We start from the raw sequence: 12,833 nt of genomic DNA, 5'->3' as shown, positions 1-12,833 counted from the left end.
ACCCAATTCTCCTGAGATGCAGTCCTATGACCTATCCACTGGACCATGCTACTTCCCAGAATACTGTAGTTTTCAGAAAGCCCTGTATGAAGCAATTTTTCATAATTAAAAACAAACCAAACGTCACAGCAAATATTTCATATGTTAGAAGTTTCATCTTAGGGTCAAAATTAACTTTCCTAAATTACATATTTCCTCATGGATATTATTCCTAGGCTCAGAAAAGTAAAACTACAGCTCATGAAAAATACACCCCGAGGAACAAGATACTTCATTAATTCCTTAAAGGTTTAGCATAATTGTTTTTAACTCCAGAAAAATCCTTCAACTACCTGGAGACTCTCTGATGTCAGTTCTTCAAGACTTGACACAAGAAAAAAATTCTACATGCATGCAATTAATCTTATGCATTATCACCCCATATTTTAATCATTTTCACCTCTTAGGGACTTGCACCCTTAAAATGATGCTAGCTCAACTCTGTAGTATTTAAATTTTGTCTGGTTTTGTACTTTTGAAAGTATTTGTTTTTATCGTTTTATCTTAACCTAGTTTATGGTATGATATACAAAACCTTTTACATTGGGATTTCAAGAAATACTTTAAATACTGTATATAAACATATCGTGTTAATTATATGTTAGTAGCATAATGAGAGTCCAATTCTGATTTGGACTTTTTGGGGCACAGCGATAAAAATAGATAACATAAATAGTATGTTTATCAAAGAGAAAGTAACATACCAAGCTTATTTTAAAACACTGACATAAAATAAAAAGATCTCCAAAATTCAGCAAAGGGGAGAAAACAAGTAAGATAATTAATGTTTAATTATATTTAGTGTATTTTTAACCTTATAAACAAAATAGGAACATGTCAGCAATTACGTCTTGGATTCTTGCATTTTAATAATCAACATTAAATAATCAACTGGCATTACAGTTCATAATAAGTGGAGGAGTACTATAGAAACACCGTGTGCCTTGGGGCAAGGTACTACGCTGTGCAGGAACGACCCAGTACCCAAGTTCATGGCAACCTTATGCCTTCTAAAGCTGCTGTATCTGCAGGAACAGCCTGCCGCACTGAAGTTTCATGAAACAGTAGACAGGTTAAGGTAAAAACAAAATATCCAAAACCAGACGCAGTCAAAGCTTTATAAAGGCACGTGTGATAGAAATGCAAGAAAATTATGCTTCCTTTACTAAATAGCAAGTTTAAAAGAGCTCATTCTATTTCATCTGAGCCTGTGTGCACAAACTGCCACCGACAGCAAGGAAAACAAGAGAGTGCCTTGTAAAATAGGGTCTGAACAGAGACATTGTGGGGTAAGGGGAGTTTTCCAGGGAATATCTGAGATAGACGGTGAACAGAGCTGTTGTAGCCAGCTCACAGCTGCCTGTTATTCCAGTACTAGAATCAAAGATAACTTATGAAAAGCTCAAGGAATATTTCTTCTGGCCTGGCGTGAATGTGAGGCAAGGGACGACTGAAGAACTTGCGACGCTGTGACGCTGCTCAGAAGCAAAAGATTAAGGTTAGCCTTTTTATTAGCTTTTTCTAAAGCAAAAATAGTTCTTGACTTCAGTGAGGTTCGTACAAAGATTGCTTGTAAGAATAAAGATTACAGAGTTTGTAACAAAATCCAGATACTGGCGGCTAACGGTGCCAGAGAGAGTTTTGGGGACCAAAACATTTTCTAAAATTTGGCTTTCTTCAGTGTATCAAGATCATTGCTTAAAGCTCCCAATTAGGGCTAATCCTTCAGAAAGGCTTGGTCTCCAGCAGACATCTAATGTAAGAGACCTAGGGAAACACTTAACGTCTAGTAACTCCCATTTTCCCTCTGAATAAGTACCGAGTTTTTAAAAATCTGGGTGCTTAGTGGTACAAATGGGGGCTGCTGGATGCAGAATTATTTAGAGAAAAATTGGCCCTAACAGCCTAATCACCTAATTTAGCTTTTTACAGTTTTGTTAAACACTATCCACAAACATTCCTAAAGCAAATGCCACCAGAGTGCAGATGTTACCTTTTACAGATTAGTTAAGAACGTATCCACTGAGTAGGTAATCCAATTGTTTATGTGGGACTGCAAAGCAAAATTTCACTACCTTAAGTGTCTTGGCTACATATAAAATCTGAGAAAAAGAAGTATCCCTGCTTTGTATGACCAGATACTTCAGATATACCATATACATATAAATTTGAAATGTTTCTATTGCCATTAGTTACTTTTAAAATAATCCAGGAATACAACTTTGCAAGTTTCTGAAGTGCTTATTTTCAGTTTTTTATATATACACACACACACACACACGGCAGTCAGATACAGTGCAGGCATATGCAAGATAAATGAATAATTACGCATGCATGAGTCCTACATCTGCACCTCATCATTCACGCACTAGGCCTGAAACCATCTCCTTCTCCAGCGTACAGCCTTTAGAGAGCAAAACATTCTTCCCTGCAGTCACTGCAATTCAACGTTTCTCCTCCAATGTGTTTATTTTCAAAAGTTTGTCCTATAGTTGAGTTACTATTCCCTGTGCAGTATTCTGGATATTCAGAATATGAAACGATGGCTAGACATTGTACTGAATTATAAAGACAAACCAAGCTTGAATTTCGTCATAGACAGCACAATATTTTGCATTTGACTTTACTGTCCAAAAGTATGACAATACATTATAAAATACAGTCAGTATCATTGGGGTAAACTCCTCTCTGAAATGAGCATGTCAATCAGATGAAACCGAAGAGTTAACCGAAGAGTTAAAGACAACTAAATATCTCGAAATTTTCAGCTGGTAACTTAGGTCTTCTGGGTAGTCAAATACCGCGCTGATGGTGAGGAACTCCAAAAGGATCTCGCAAAACTGAGTGAGCAAAAATGTGGCAGAGGAGCTTCGATGTAATAAATGCATCTTGGGAAACTCCGAACCATGCCTGCACAATGCTTTCCAGAGTTGTACCTACCAATTCAAACTTAAGCAGTTTTTAAGACTTTGAAATCATCAGCTTGATGTGCAGCAGCAACCAAGTAAGTCAGCGAAACACTGGGTGTCACCAGGAAGGGTACTGAGAACAAGGGAGAACTATTTTGCCTCTCTATAAAACTTCGGTGCACCCCAATCTTGAGTACAGTGCAGTTCTGGGCTCTGCGTGTCAAGCACAAAGCAGGATGGGACATGGTATGGACGCCAACTAAAATCAAGTGGGTGAAGTGGCAGCTTTGTAACAACAGCATGAAAAAGCTGAAACTTCTCAATTTGAAGAGAAGGCTGAGGTGACGATATGATAAAAACTAATAAATCATAAAGGTGGAGGGTAAAGCAAACAAAACTGTTAATCGGCACATGCCATGCTATTAGAACTAGAAATACTCTATAAAGCTACTAGATCCATTCAAACCAGGTAAAAAAGCGGCCAGGTTCACGTGCTCTTCCCCAGCAGCACTCCTACGACCGCTGTTAGAGATGGCCAACCAGCGGGGCGTTTCCCATAACCCCTCACCTTCTCTTGCCTATTTGCATTTTAGGTGGACTGGAAGTTAGGACAACGGGTGAACAGCAATAGAAGCCAGTCTCTCACAGCTGCAACGCTTCATTCAGTAAATTAAAAAAAAAAAAAGGCAAGAAAAATTATGTCTTTTTTCTGGTTCCATGTGGCAACAGAAATACCACCATTCAATCTTCAGGCAAGAAAATTAATTTATAGGAGCTGCCATTCCAGTTCTTACCAAACATTTGAAGGGAACTTCAAAGAAGAAGGAGGTCTGATAGGACAATGGAGCATCTTTGACTGTCCCAGTAATCACAGAATAAATCTGAAAGGCTCTTCTTAAAGCCTGCGCACAATGAAGGCAAACTGGTACTCTATCAGGAATTACAGCTTAGTCCTTGGTATTTGATTGTTACAAATATGCATAATTTCTTTGGATTTTCTTGAGATTAGAATGTATAAATTGTTTAAAAATGCAATTTGCATACGTGAGAAAGGTGAGCATACAGGACAGCTTGAAGAAAGAAAAACAGAAGAACAGGAGAGGGAAGAAGTTCAAACACAATTCAGCATTTTCAGCATGCTGTAATTTTAATATCTGTTGGCAAATACTGTTAGATGAAGAAATTAATTGTGGTCATTGAATTAATTTTTATTTATTAAAATGTCAAAGGTGCTCAGAATTTTTGTATGCATGCTTGCCTCAAAAAGTTAAATAAAGAGAACCTATTTGCATGTGCTTTAGTATGTACTGAATTACTTTAGCTGTCAGAATAATTACCTGGTATGTGGCACTCATTTGCATAAACTAATTTCTAAATAAAAAGTGGGTGCGTATGTGGAAGAACAAATTCACGTATTTGCTGATATACAACATGCATTGTTCTCAAGAATACCTTTATTCCTAATACTTCTAAGGTCTCAAAACTATTTGGTAGAATTAAGGCTTACCTTCTATCCCTCAATGATTCTCCATCGTTTAGGATACGCTTGTGCGCGTGCACGTACATACTGGATGACTCCTTTATGGCAATGATCTTCAACGCATGGAATTCTGATCTCAGTTAAGGCAGAATTTGGCATCATGCTAGCATTAAAAATGGTTGATCAAAGACAAGGGCATTGTTATTTTGGTTCCTGAACACTGCAGAAAGGATCCTACACAGGCCACAGGTATAGCCACACTACATGTATCATTTTAAATTGAGTTATAACACTATGCTCAGCAAGTAACAACATGTGACTGAATGGACAACTGTTTACATCAGCATTCAAGCATCAGCATTCATATTCCTATAGTTTATAAACAACTTGGTATTTTAAAGCCAACTGTGACTAAAAACATTCAGTCTGAGCTTACGTGCATGAAATTTCAGCTCATTGCTATCACAAATGAGGACAGTTTAAATACACTAAATAGACTAATATGAGATTAAACTATTATATTTCAGGTGTCTAAAACTTTTGGATCATGCTATGCAAAGAGAATTCTATAAAGTGGCAAAAGAGGTTATATTTCCTAATAGGTACTTATCTCACGAAAGCAGCGTACTTCTTTGTGTAAACACATATTGAGTGGGACAAGGGCTGTGTGCTAAAATTTAAAGTCTCACAAACACCCGTGGAAGAAAATAAGTAGGAAAAGTTACTGGCCAGGTACACTAGCTGTGTCTTCCTTGAACTTAAAAGGTACTGCTGTGGGCTTATGTACTGTGCTTGCCTGTACAGGAGTCTATCGCTGCCATTTCCAAGAAAATTAATAGCTTTGAATGTTAAAATACCACAGCTTTCTTCTCCTGCCTCCCCACCACCACTGCCATGCTGGGAGAAGCGTAAAATTGTTCTCCTATCAAACTGCACATCTGATAATTATCTCAACTTTACTAGCTCCGCATAAATATATTTTTCCTATACTGTTGGATGCTGCTGCTTCTTCAAAACTCTTGATGAATTTCTGCTTCGGGGTATCTGCATTTTCCAGGCTGAATGATAAAGTTTCCATTGTATAACTTGCATCTCAGCTTCAAATACACTGGAATCCATTTGGATGAAAAGCCCCAAATGAATAATAGCTATTAAAATTTCCAGACCAAAACAAAAACAAAACCCACATCAAGGCAGAGTTAAGGCTGAAAAGGAATATCAGTTACTTAAGGTATAAAGTGTAATGGCATATTGTATAAAGCATGTTATATATTATCCCAAAAGTAAACATTCCAAAAACCCCAGGAAACTCAGGATTAAGTATAAAAACCGAAAAGAAATCCAAACATCTTGAATTATTGAAATGCAGTATGAAAGCCTCCAAAACAAACTTAGATCAGCCCTGCAGCAGCACCATGTTGTAAGCCAGCGATTATGATTAATGCATTTTAGTATCTGTGGCCCTAAATTAGCCTAACGCGTATTTCAGAGATAATAATTTTTCATTTTGTTCCTTTGCATGCAACAAGTGACTATGACAAGCAATAGAAGGTGAGCAGGAGAAAAATAATGGTACATAACCGTATTATTAGTTTCACTGCAGAACTGGTCATTACTTGACTACTTAGAAATATAAAATGTCCATCGTAACTGTGAAGCTACAAGCAAAATACTGTTGTATCATGCATGAAATGTTTCATCACTGTGAGAAGAAACCATTTCTGGCTGGACCAGTAAAACTAAATCAGGAAAGGCTCCATTAGATTTAATAACTTGTTAAAAGATAAGCAAATGAGATTTCAATTCTTAAAATTAAACACAAAAATGAAAATCTGAGAAACAAACTTCTTATGCTGCATAGGTTACCTGTCTAATCTAACCGAGTGGACAAAGCTTTTCTATGGAACAATCAGAAAAAGAGTAAGAGGAAATGAATGTTTGCCAAAAAATTCAAGCCTCAAAACACTCACTCATTTTCAAAATTGTTTTATTGCAGTTGGATAATAGAGATAAATACCTAAGAGCAAAATCCAGTGAGTCACATTTCTTTTTCTTTTGGAACAATTCTCCAAACTGGTTGTGTTTTATGATAAAGAACAAAAAGTTGCACTACATTTCAGAACATTTTGTTCTTTAAAACTGGTCAGACAGGTGGGAAATATTAAAGTACTACAAATTAAATGAGTAATTTTCCACTCCAGCTTCATTTCCCAAATTGAACAAGTCCAAGCGAAAGAAACCATGACTTTTTCTGCTTTGGAGATGCATATCAGCTGGTGATGCACTTCAAGCTATATTAATTTGATTAAAAAGTTTATCCTTAATAACCTGAGACATCAATCCATGTATAGCTTCTATGGTGGTCTTGCAGCTGAAAAACAAGCATAAATTCAACGTTGGCCAAACACCGAACTGAACCGTCATTTTATTTGAAGATATTCAGCTGTTTTGGAAGTTCAGGGTGCCCATAACCCCATGAATCTTAACAACTGTCCAGAAAGGAAAAGTCACACACAGCAGTTTAGCCATTGTTGCCAATAGCTTTTTGTTACTTCAAAAGCAAACTGACGAGCACTATACACACAAAGACCAATTCCAGAAAACTTCTTTGTCTGGCAATTTAGGACATCTTACATTAACAACAGCAAGTGAGCTCTGTGGTCATCTGAACCAAAAAGTTTAAAAAAAACCAACCCTGGGGGAATGGAGCTACCAGCTGTTACCAATACCTGAAGGCTCTCACTGTTTCTACCTTATCTCCTTTGCCCAACCCTAGGCCAGTAGTACACAGTAACCATAGCTCCTCTGAGAAACTTTACAGAGAACATTAAAGGAAGTTTATAGAGCTAATCAGTTATTAGTCAAAATATGTAACGTGCAAAACCCCCAAACAGCTGAGAGGATTCCTGTTGATCCAAGTTTCATCCAGTGTGCCTGGCTTAGGGGGATGTAGTGCCAAACTAACAAATAAAAATGCCTCAGAACAGAATATACAAATGCAAAAGATGAATCAGCCCTGAAGGCATGGAGAATAGGGACAAATTACTACTAGACAGATAAAAGGAATCCTGGGCAAAGGAAGTTGGCTTGGAGCACAGTTTGGCTAATGCGTGTGTGCTCTTAGAAAATGGCTCTGAGAGATGTGTATGCACAGTAACAGAAGAGATCATACAGCCAAGTGTAAGCACCTTTAGGAAAAACAGTATAAGACATTAGTATAAAACAGGTACACCCAATAATCATTTAGCAAACTTTGCAACATTATTTCTTGAAAGTAATTTAGGTGCCACTGAATCAATTGTCCTAGTGTCTGCACAAGTCTTCTACTGTCTTTTCTTAGGAAAGATTATTAGTTGAAGAAAAACATGCATCTGTAAAAGTGTTACAATCCATTTTAGGAACTACAGTAGCCTCTGTTACACAGGAAAGCAGAATTGATGAAAACAACAATCCCTTCCAGTCTTACAATTTATAAACTAACTACTGACGATGACTAAATAAAAACAGAAAAGAAAGATCTCTAGAAACACTGCAAGAAATAATATAGTAGGGTGATCAGAGGAGGAGTTATTCCTTAGAATAACTGTAAGCACATGAGAGTAACGTGAAAATAAAATGCGGTCGTTATTATGGGACACCAAAGAGGGATCAAAATCAACGCAAACTTGTCAGCAACTCCATCCTTCTCGTGTCTTTAAAGCATTATTATTGTAACTGTTTCACTACAGGAACTGGGAGGTATCACCTAACCTGGCTGTTGTGAGTTAGCAACAGCCTTAACTCCGTTGCAAATGTATTCTGCAACTAGAATAGTCTAAATGGGTATTAACTTCTACAAAGTCAAGCCCCCTCCAACTCAATCACATTTATTAGAAAACTTATAACAGCTGTTAACTTTCCATAACAAGGAAACAAATGCACAGAAGACACTGTTACAACAGCAACTCTGATTCTATTTAGCAATGACCATACTACATTTGCAGGTATTCCCCCACTGCTTACTGTGGAACAAAGACTTGTCCAACACAAGATGACTCCTCTCTTTATTAAGGCAAAGCCCGTGTTCACCTGAGTCATACTGAGCAAGATGTAAATAATTTATTTATAAATCAGTCTCTTCACACAAGGCCTCCTTTTTGTTTCTTGATTTTATCACCTATCATTAAACCCACCACTCATCTGGTATGTCAAAAATCAGTTCCTTAGTAAAGTTTGTACTATGGCACATATTGCTAATGTGGGGGGGGTGGGAGGGAAGAGAATACAAGAAAACTGTTGTATGTATCAGGAGAAAATAATGAGGAAGAGGACCAGAAAACCTCCAAATCTGAAAAGTAGAACGTCCCAGATTTTATTCCATTTTTGCAGTCTGTTCCAAGGGATTCTACAGAATTGTTCCTTACTAAATGAAATTATACCTGACTCAGAACGCTCCTAAGATGCATGCAGGTGAGTCCTGTCTTCTCCACAGATGGACCTGAGATTGTACTAGCATGTACAGTGCAGCATTTCTTGGTTTTCAAAGTCTGGAATTTGCCAAATACAATGTTCTTGAACAGCCCAAGATACTGTATGACTTGTTGGACACTATAACCCTTTGTTAAAGATTTTACTTGGAAAAATGCTGACTATAACATTATATAGATAGTCTAAGCACACAAATCATTCTTAAGACTATTGGGAGAGAGAGGTAAGTATTAGTGAGAAGCAACTTTTGTACTTCAAAGCTCAAAAAAGAAAAGAGCTGATTACCAACAAATATATCAGGAACATTGAGGGAAAACACTACAGCTTCTTTGAAATAATGCTGTACACCCAGTGATAATAAATTAATTAACTGATAATAGCAAGTATTTGCTATCAGGCAGGGTAGCTAAATATAAAGGCCAGAATGTCTGTAATCTACTTCTTAGAAACAGAACACAACACAAAACAACAAAAAACCCCGTATTTGTGGAAAAAGGACGTATTAATTAAGAAATATGAAAAAAAGGGAGTTCTTAAGTGAATGAAAGTATTACACAAGTATAAACTAAACTTACTGGACTGTTAGCACTAGTTCTTAAAATCATGTTCTATACAATAATTTTATTTACTGTTAGTTTAAACCTGATTAGCCACATAAAATGTGCTATTTTCTAGCAATGCTACCATTTTGCATTTGACAGAAAACATCTTTTTTGGCTTGCCATATACTGACGGAATTTAACAAGGATTTTTTTGTTTAATGAACTACAAACTAGAGTTGAATTTATTCCCGAAACAAAGACTGAAAAGCCATTGTAGGTTTAATAAAGGCAAGATCTTCTTAAACCTTCAAAAATAACTAGTGACATTTGGAGTCTCTCATTCCTATCTATAATCTAATCATTTTTATCTATAATCTTGGTAGGTTACAACTGAATTGGTAGGTTACAATTAAAAGATGATAAAAAGTTTAAAACAAAATAACACTTTTTACAGGGAAGAACACAAGTACGTGTTATTTTACCTGTCTCTTGTTGCTTTTCCAAGTTTGTCTTCTGACTTCTTATCATGAGTCTCTAAACCCAGCATGAAACTGCCCCTTCCAAGCTGAGCTTCTGACTGTTCTAATTTTTCAGACAAATCAAAGACTTGGCCAGTGGTGTAGTCAGCATTCTTAGGAGAAAGAAGGTGATAAACATATTGAATTCTAAGCTATAAATTCAAGCATTTATGCACAAAATAAACAAAACCTGAAAAGAGCCTTTGGGACTGTAGTACTGCACATTTTAACTTTTATCTGCAACTGAAGTGATACAGAACACGAGTGGCACACGAGTGGTGGTGGAGAGAACAGAAGCTGAACATCTGACAAATGCTCAATACCTAAAGCCTGAAATGGGCACTCTCTTATTACTTTCAGCCCATGTCCTAAGTTACGGAAGATTAAGTAAAACTCAGTTGGTTTTGACCAAGAGAAAAGGCATAAAATTGGCTTTTGCAGAAGGAAGGTTTTGATGATGAGCTGTTACATTGAAGGTCTACCGGCAGTATTTCTGTTGCAACCTCGCTTTAACAGTTCCATTGTGGTTTTTTTGGGTTTTGGTGGGTTTGTTTTTTTTAAAGTGTTTACTTATTCAATGCCATTATTTTAAGGCATACTATTCATTCTAGTGCTGTAAAGAGATAGAAGGTTAAAAGGTGTTTAAGACAGAATCTAAGCATCTAGAGAAGTCAGCAAAATTAAACGTAAGTTATTCCCACCTTCTACTTCTAAAGAGCAGATATAAGGAACATTTCAGTATTTATGATTAGGAAAACCTTCCTTTCTTGTTTAATCTGACGAATAGAATCTTAATGTGGGATCTATATCTACCAGTGTCCCATTAAGCATTTTACAGTAGAGGGTCTGGCTTTCAGCACTAATGAATTAATACATGCACATGATAGCATACTATGGTACTTACAGTAAGCAAACTAGAAGAACTGAGAGTGTTCACCCAGTACTTATTCCACAAAAGCTCAAGCAATTTACGATCCAAAGATGATTTAAAGTACGAGACTTCTAAAGCATAATACCTTTAAAAACAAACATGCAAACAAAATAAGCTTCCATCTAAACATGTCTTGTTTGGCTGTGACACCCAAAGTACATCCATCTCAAAAAAACCTTATCAATGGCAAATATCTTGAAAAATTCAAAGCACTGAACAGTAAAAAGGTTACCCCCAGTTCCAATTCTAACTCTAAAAGATGTTCCGTAAGTATTCCATATATAGCTTTAATACAGGTACACATAATCCCCACACATACTGCTGTGTTCTATTTAATGAGATTGCAAGATTTTTTTAATTATTCTCTTAACAACTTCTTGTGCAATGCAACGATGCCCTGTTCCATGCTTGGGATCTTCAATACTGTAATAATTGTTACTTACAGATGACTGCAGTTTTGCATATATCACCTCTAACTCAATTAGGAATGTTTGATAGCAGTAAATGTTACAAACGGGCAAACAATCTTACGTTCTACCATACCTATTTTGAAAGCCAGTTTTTAGTGGTGCTACAGAATTCACAAGAGATGATAAAGCGGATAGAAAGCTGAGCTACGCGAAGTCATTAGTGTAGGTGAATTACAGCAACATTAAAGAGCTACATTAAACTTTATTTTGATCAGGAAATTCTTGAGCAGGTTATCAATAATCTTATTATCTCTTGATTTCTCTGGAAAGGTATTTTGCTTGGTATTTCTGTAAGAAATTCCATCTGAGATAACAATGCTTTAAAATCTACCAACACACCACACTTCAATATTTTTGAAGAACAAATACCCTTATTTCACATATGCTAAGAAAAATGAGGTACTGTCAGTTCTTCAAAGAGATGTGTGACAGATTCAAAATTAGAAATCCAAGTTGTTTGAGGAATAGTGTAATAAACTTACTTAAAAAGATTAAATGGAAGCAGTTTCACATTGGGCATTGAACACCAATTAAAGGAGAGGTTTGACTTAAGATTATCCAGACTGCTACTGTGAAGCAATTAGTAGTCACTGGCATTCCAAACAGACAGGATCATTAAGAGTGTAGAGAAGAAGTCTGATGAAGAGCGGCTGACGGAACTGGTGCTGTTTAGCCTGGAGAAAAGCAGGCTCAGGGGAGACCTTTTCACTCTCTACAACTACCTGGTTGCAGCAAGGTGGGTGTCTTCTTCTCCCAAGTAACAAGCAATAGGACAAGAGGAAACAGCCTCAAGTTGTGCCAGGGGAGGTTTAGACTTGATATTAGGAAAAATTTCTTCACCGAAAGGGTTGTCAAGCATTGGAACAGGCTGCCCAGGGAAGTGGTTGAGTCACCATCCCTGGAGGTATTTAAAAGATGTGTAGACATGGTGCTTAGGGGCACGGTTTACTGGTGGACTTGGCAGTGCTAGGTTAACGGCTGGACTCGATGATCTTAAAGGTCTCTTCCAACCTAAATGATTCTATGGCTCTATGGTTCATTCAAGTTCTCTAAACTTTTAATTCTTAGTCAGACTACCCATACTACTGAGAGGACACCACCAGTCTAGTCTTTTGTATTATCACGAATTCAGTAACGTGACAAATTTCCAGTTTTAATTCCCTCTCTTTGCCTAACTGCTGTTTCCTTCTAGGAAAGACTGGAAAATATTTTCATGGTTGGGATGGAAAGAAATGGCTTGTACAAGAAGACAACTTCCTGAGATGGAGATTATAACGATAACTATTAAGCACTTCCAACTTCAAAAAAACCACCAAATGAACTCTCCCAAATTGACCACCTCTAAAATAGAAAGGATAAAACATATCATCCTTTCATGCTTAAAAGCATGGGTTTATGGCCAATGCCAGACTTATAAGGACTACTCTGAAATGACAGGAACATTACAGTTCTACGAAGATTTCTGTGTAGCTACTGT

General features: G+C 36.9%; 1 protein-coding gene across 1 annotated transcript in view; it reads right to left on the bottom strand.

Annotated features, from left to right (window-relative positions):
- Nucleotides 1-6,398: 6,398 nt before the first annotated feature.
- Nucleotides 6,399-12,833, bottom strand: part of COPS5 (COP9 signalosome subunit 5) — a 13,422-nt gene continuing 6,987 nt past the window's right edge. The window contains exons 5-7 of the mRNA XM_009335044.1: nucleotides 10,860-10,971; nucleotides 9,920-10,068; nucleotides 6,399-6,799 (exon numbers count right to left, since the gene is read on the bottom strand). Of these exons, the coding sequence (XP_009333319.1) occupies nucleotides 6,715-6,799; nucleotides 9,920-10,068; nucleotides 10,860-10,971 (346 nt within the window). The 3' untranslated portion in view covers nucleotides 6,399-6,714. The remainder of the gene's footprint in view (nucleotides 6,800-9,919; nucleotides 10,069-10,859; nucleotides 10,972-12,833) is intronic.

This window comes from Pygoscelis adeliae, unplaced genomic scaffold (genome assembly GCF_000699105.1).
Source record: "Pygoscelis adeliae isolate BGI_AS28 unplaced genomic scaffold, ASM69910v1 Scaffold101, whole genome shotgun sequence".
Lineage (NCBI taxonomy): Eukaryota > Metazoa > Chordata > Aves > Sphenisciformes > Spheniscidae > Pygoscelis > Pygoscelis adeliae.
This window is presented reverse-complemented; position numbering and strand designations above follow the sequence as displayed.